General features: G+C 39.6%; 1 protein-coding gene across 2 annotated transcripts in view; it reads right to left on the reverse strand.

Moving 5' to 3' along the window:
* The window catches only part of nell2 (neural EGFL like 2), a 137874-nt gene that overhangs the window by 22377 nt on the left and 109137 nt on the right, over positions 1 to 6360 (reverse strand). For both annotated transcript variants that reach the window (XM_015382349.1, XM_015382348.1), the window contains one exon: positions 1060 to 1200. In XM_015382349.1, coding sequence (XP_015237835.1) covers positions 1060 to 1200 — 141 coding nt within the window. The remainder of the gene's footprint in view (positions 1 to 1059; positions 1201 to 6360) is intronic.

The raw sequence follows: 6360 nt of genomic DNA on the forward strand, positions 1-6360 counted from the left end.
CCACCTCCAAGCTCCACCCCTCTCACAGCATCTGCGCGGCTACCGCATGCGACCAGAAGCGTCCAAGCAGCGTACGCGGCATGGAGTGTGAACCGGTAAGAGCGATAACACACACCTCCAAGCAGCTAGATATAAGATGCTGGTTATACCGAAGCTTACCGTGTAAGCAGTTATCGGCAGGGGCAGTAAGGGCAGTTTCTCTTTCGCTGGTGGCTGTCGCTCCGCCATGACTTCGACGCGCGTCCTCCTGACTGCGGCAGCCGGGCGGCAGCAGCAGGTTAAGCGGTGAGTGGGGGGGGATTCAGCGTGTGTGAGCTGTGATTGACACTCCATCAGACGCTCCTCTGGCTGTGATTAGTTGTTTTGACTCATCCCGAATTATTCTTTCCAGATTGAAATACAGGCAGTATGCGGGACCAATTGAAGCCGTTTTTTTCACAGGTTACATATCACATGTACTGCTGTCTGGGCATAGGGACAGTTTTAGCCAATATGACAAAAAAGTGATTTTTAAAAACTTACAGACTTCAGCTTAAAGGACCTGCACCAAATACCCTATAGAATCATTCTATGACCCTTTTAAACATCAGCCTACCTCAAGTTAGCAGTCCTGTTCACTGTGTGTTATGTCATCCATGGGCATTACATTGTATTTCTTCTGAAACTGTTTTTATGGTTTTTGTGTGTCTTTTGTCCTTGTTACATGTATGTTTCATCTGTGGTCTGTATTTTCTTGTTACATGCACCGTATGTTTCTCATTGTACCTGCTTCCCCGGTCCTACGACACTATGTATGGAAACTAGCATTGTGCTAAATCCAAGTGTAATACAGCTCCTGCTATTCATTAATATATGCCATCCCTTTGAAATAGATTAATACATAAAATAGATTTTGGTTGACATTTTTACAATGGCTTAAAACCAAATAAGCTTCAGTTCATCATAGAGTGGCAATCTGACACCAGTCCATGCATATCTGTGGGATTTTCCCAAATCAAAACTCAAAATGTACTCTGACCAAACTTTAAAGATTTAATTAAAAAAACGCGAGTAACTCACCTACGCACGATTCCCCGTTGGCGGAAAACAGGCCGTTGTCATGGTAGCCGTCGCGGCACTCACAGTGGTACCAGCCGGGCAAGTTGACACAAGTGGATTTACTATCGCACTCCACAAAGCCGTCCACACACTCATCAATGTCTGAGGAGGAGAGGAGACAATAAGACTTCCATATACAGTCAATATATGTTACACTCAGCCAGACATTCCTCCTCAATTTTTGCCTCTTGGGTGTTTTCGACTCTGACTGATTCATAATTAATAAAACAACTTGTCTTGCGTTTGAGAGCATCCAGACCAAAGGCATTATTGATCAAAGTCATTTTCACATTTAGATGATGACATCTATATCAATAAAAGATGGCAGGGAACTGGATAACCCAAAATAAGAAGCCCATTCTTACAAGACGGAGCTGTAACTGTTTTACCATCTAAAATACTTCACCGCTAAAGGTGTAATAAAATGCACTGACATGCAGGTACAAAGTTTTTTTTTTTTCCAAAGTTAGTGCACTCTCAATTCATTTTATTGAAAAAAACATTCTGTAAGAGAGAAATAAATACCAATGTCTCTTACACGGTTTCTTTTAGCCGTTGGCTCTCAGTAGAGGAAGCTTATGTTTATTTTCACAGAATATACTAAGAAAATCCTTGTGTCGGCTTCTTCTTTCAGCTCATCTTTATAGCAACACTGAGATTTAGTGCTGTGGGTTTCCCTTCCCGATATTAGTCTCTCCATCATTCTGCATTCTTCTCTTCTTGGTCCTTGTATCTTTTTCTCATACACTCACACTTCTTTCATCTTACAAAAGGCCCCTGTTAAATCTCTTCATTATTATACCAGGCATCACTGCAAATATCAGAGCTTCTATTCAGCTGTTAACAATAAGCGTAATACACACACACACACACCCATATAGAGATTACTCTGATATTTCGGCTAACATTTAATTAAACCCCGGGCCAGGCCCACATGAAGGAGGGATAAAGCCTGTTATTATGCAGCAGGGCTAAATATGTTAGCTCTCGACATGTGACGTGATTAAATGTGTCTGCATAGCCGATGATGGCTTTTTTATGATTCCGCATGATGCATGATGCTTTCCTCTCATTATGAAAATGGCACTGTGCCGTGTGTGTGACCTTCTTCACATCTGTATCGCAAAAGTATCCCCCACACCCGCCTGCCCTGGAGCGACTGACAGAAGGGCTCATGGTCCCCCACCACCAGGGCAGTAATAGGATTAAGATCTATTGGCTAATGAGCCCTCAGCCTTTAAATAGAAATTCTGCTGCAGACTAACTGTTGATCAAAGATCCTGTGGATTAAGGCTTTACAGTGGTCTGCAAAGGTACATCTTCAGCTTGCTTAAACCGTGTCATGTTAAAACTAAAAGCTTGAAATCATTTTATTGAAGTTTTGTGTTTAATAAAAAAAACTTTGACATCGGTATATGCTCCCTGTACTCTGATACCTCTAAATAAAATGCACTGCACACAATTGCCGTAAAATCCATACCAAATAAAGATTTGCTAGTGAACATTAGTAATTAGCTTTTATTTGACCAAGTAGCACTGTAAGAAGATGAGATGTTTAAAGCAGGATTAGGCTAACAAAAGAATACTCTAGGTTTGTGCAGATAAGTTTATTTTGGCGATTTACCTTTACTGACATATGTGGGGGGGTTAGTGAAAGAGGCAGCCAGAAGGACCATAATAAATTCTAGGGTAACTGACAAGGTCGACAATTAATGGAATGGTTCAAATTAAAGCAGATTTGTTTGTTATAATGGCCTAGTCAAAATCTTGGCCATTATTTCTTACATATTTATTTATTTTTTAAAGTCTTGGCCATTATAACCCATTTATATCCTGTTAAGATTTTATAGTATGCACAGTATCGAAGTGCTTACAGACAACCTACCCTTAAACCGGCTAACTTTTGAACCATCATGCAAAAACTAATTTAAAATGTTCAAAGTTAGCGATCACATATTTTATAAAACTGCGGAAACTGGTAGCAATTCAAAACATTGAATTTCCTTGAAGACATTTAAAATGAAAGTGCAGACAGAACTTTGGAGGCAAAACTAAAAACACACTTTCAAACTCTAATCCACTGTGTTCTAGTTACAGAGCTTTTCACACGACAATATTAAAAGTCTTTTTTTAAACAGTAACCAATACCCAGAAACACTTATGTTTCTGGGTATTGGTTACTGTTTCCTCTTTTTCCAAGGTAGGTGTTTTAAACATACATATGTAATAATATTTTTTTTATTTTTTTACTTCATGTGTCTTAGTTTTAAGAAGTTTACCAAGATACGTGCTCCTTTCATTCCATTTCACAAGATACATTAGGGTTGTCTAGAAATAGAGCACCCTTAACAATGAGGGTTGTACTGCTTGGGGGAGTGGAAGCCAAGTGGTTAGGGCAAAGAGCTTTGAATCCCGAGGTTCTGAGTTCGAGCCCCACTCCCACAGACTGCCACTCTGGCTCCCTGAGCAAGACCCTTAACCCCATACTGCTTCCCAGGCACAACCCGATGGCAGCCCACTGCTCCCCAAACGAATGGGTTAAATACAGAGGTAATTGCTTCAATGTGAGATCAATAATGTTCAGTTGTTATTAGTATTAATATACTGCAACACCACAAAATATGAAAGTTTAAGCGGTAGTGGGAAACTTTGCAAAGCACTGCTTATATCTAAAAATCATTCAGAGTTATCAGCTCAATTCATTTGCAGCTTTAAAGCTGTTGGATGGCTTTGTTTCTTTTTACTAATTCCCAACAAAGAAGAAGCAGAACACATTTTTTCTCCCTATGGTCCACAGCAAATAGAATAACTCACCCACCAATGAAAAATATTCTAAAATCTCCCTGCCTGTGCAGAAATATCCAATGCTCTCTGTTACATGTGAATGTCAGAGTGACTGAGAAACACGAGCGTCTAAAAAGGGAGAAATGCATGAGGTGTATTGCTAGTTTATAAAGACTTCCAAGCTGAAATCCAGCCTCTGCATGTAATTATATGTGAGGTAGTTCAAAGCCCAACTGTGCCCATCAGAGGCTATTTTTACCAGGTAGTGATGATGAAGTAATTTCTAAAAATATGCAAATGGGTTATTTTCAGTCGGCTTCATTCAGGTATTTTTTTTATGCTTCATTGTCTGGCGATAACATCAGACGCTCCACCTTCTGCAAAAAAGTGCTTCTTTCTATTTTATCCAAGAAAGCCTGTCAGCTGATATTATGCAGCCATGCTGCTGAAAAATCAACTTTTCAAGTGCTGCTGCATTTCGGGATAGAGAAACACATCTGCACTTTTGACATGGTAACATGAAGGCACAGCCGGGATGGAGCCCGCCTTGCAAAAAAATATTAAATTCTCCTTTTTATCATCTTTTTCTAAATGAGAATACAACATCGTAGTAATTAAATCATCAACAATGACAGTCAGACAAGGGCACTACTGAGAGAAGCTGTCCCAGTAGAATCAAGAGCCTTTTGCTTTTGTTCAATCAAACATTGGGGGTGGGACTTAGTAGTTTTACTTGTTAAATGATGCCTTTCTCCTCTCTGGGAACATAAAGTGACTACACAAACAGAATGAAATTGGGCTGCTTTTTTCAGCTGGAAAGGTCAGAAGCTCAGGTGCAGCAGTTACCCTGGTGATGGAAAAACAGGGAAATGACTGAAATACCTTGTGTATGCAAAGACAGAGTTGAGGAGGTCAAGGAAGATGAGAAAAAAGAAAGGAGGAAAAGGCAAAGAAAAAAGAGCAAGTGAGTATGTGATAGACTGCAATTATATTTCTCGTTATTTTGAGTGGCAGCCCAGAAACAAGAGCTCTATTACGGCACCTCTTGAAGGACTAAGTGATGAGAAAAAAGACATCCGGGTTCTCTCCTGAGAGCTTCTTATTCCTCTGCAATAAAACTGCCTATCTCTGGTTTTTGCATCCATCGCCTTCACCTTCACAGGTATTTTCTTTTTTTGTGTGTGTACCTAAAAGCTGAGGCAGAGACAGTGGTGCACTCATTCAAACCCTTGCACTCTGCTGTCTCTCTGAGCAGAAAAGGGCAAAATAAAAAGGTAGATTTAGTCTGACCTCTGTATGACTTTTGCTCACATGCATGCTCAGATAATCCTCTTCATTTCATTGGGATTTTTCTGTTTATTATCTTTGAAAAGTTCAGCTCATTGCTTTTACTTCCGACTGTGTTCCCATACACAACCCCACCCCACCCCCCACACACATAAATACATAAAATGAATAAATAAATTGAACTTTATTGATCTCACAATTGAGAATTAGCTCTGTGCATTAAACCCCTCCTCTTTGGGGAACAGTGGGCTGCCATTGTGCGGTGCCCAGGGAGCAATCAGGGGTTAAGGGTCTTGCTCAGAGACCCGGAGTAGCAGTCTGTGGGAGAGGGTTTCAAACTCATCAGGATTCCAAGTCCCATTCTCTATCCACTAAGTAACCACTCCATAAAACATATAGTATATATGTGTGTTCAGGAATTTGCTCATGCTGTTTTTTGTATTGTCTTTGTGTTATAACTTCTATCACTGACATCTATAACATTTATTGATGTTATTGTTATTTAGGAAAGGCTAACTTCAGTTGTTGTCATTGACTTGATGCAACCTATTCTCATTATGAGTGCGTATGAAATCGTACAAAAAGTTATGCACCGTAATTTCGTACGTTTTGGACGTTTTTTTCGTCGTATGCGTATCTGACGCACCATTCACGAATATAGAATATAATATAGAAGGTAACCCTGACCCTAACTCTAACCGTAAGATATAAAACAGCAAGCAACGTAGTTAGAGACATGAATAAGTGATGATTGCACTGTTTTTCCCATTTTTACGTCCGTCCGCGGATCTGCTTTTTTTTTCTGTCTGCCAGCGCATGCGCACTGATGTGTTTTTTTGAGGAAAAACGTACAAAAACGTACAAAATAGTGTGCATAACTTTTCGTACGATTTCATACGCACTCATAATGAGAATATGTTGCTTGATGCTGAAAGACACGAAGTTTCACAGAAGGTATACAGAGAAGGGTAGAAAGTGGCACAACCTTAAAAATCATCACATCATTGACATTACAGTAAGTCTGCGGGACTGTTATATTATTCCTTTACAATCTGAGGGATATAGTTCAATCCTAGGATTTTTGACATTTGAAAACAGAGTAAAATGTTAAATCATTTAAGAGCTAGATTATATTTCATGATCTATCTATCTATCTATCTATCTATCTATCTATCTATCTATCTATCTATC

The sequence above is a fragment of the Cyprinodon variegatus genome, unplaced genomic scaffold, assembly GCF_000732505.1.
Source record: "Cyprinodon variegatus isolate N-32 unplaced genomic scaffold, C_variegatus-1.0 Scaffold255, whole genome shotgun sequence".
NCBI lineage: Eukaryota > Metazoa > Chordata > Actinopteri > Cyprinodontiformes > Cyprinodontidae > Cyprinodon > Cyprinodon variegatus.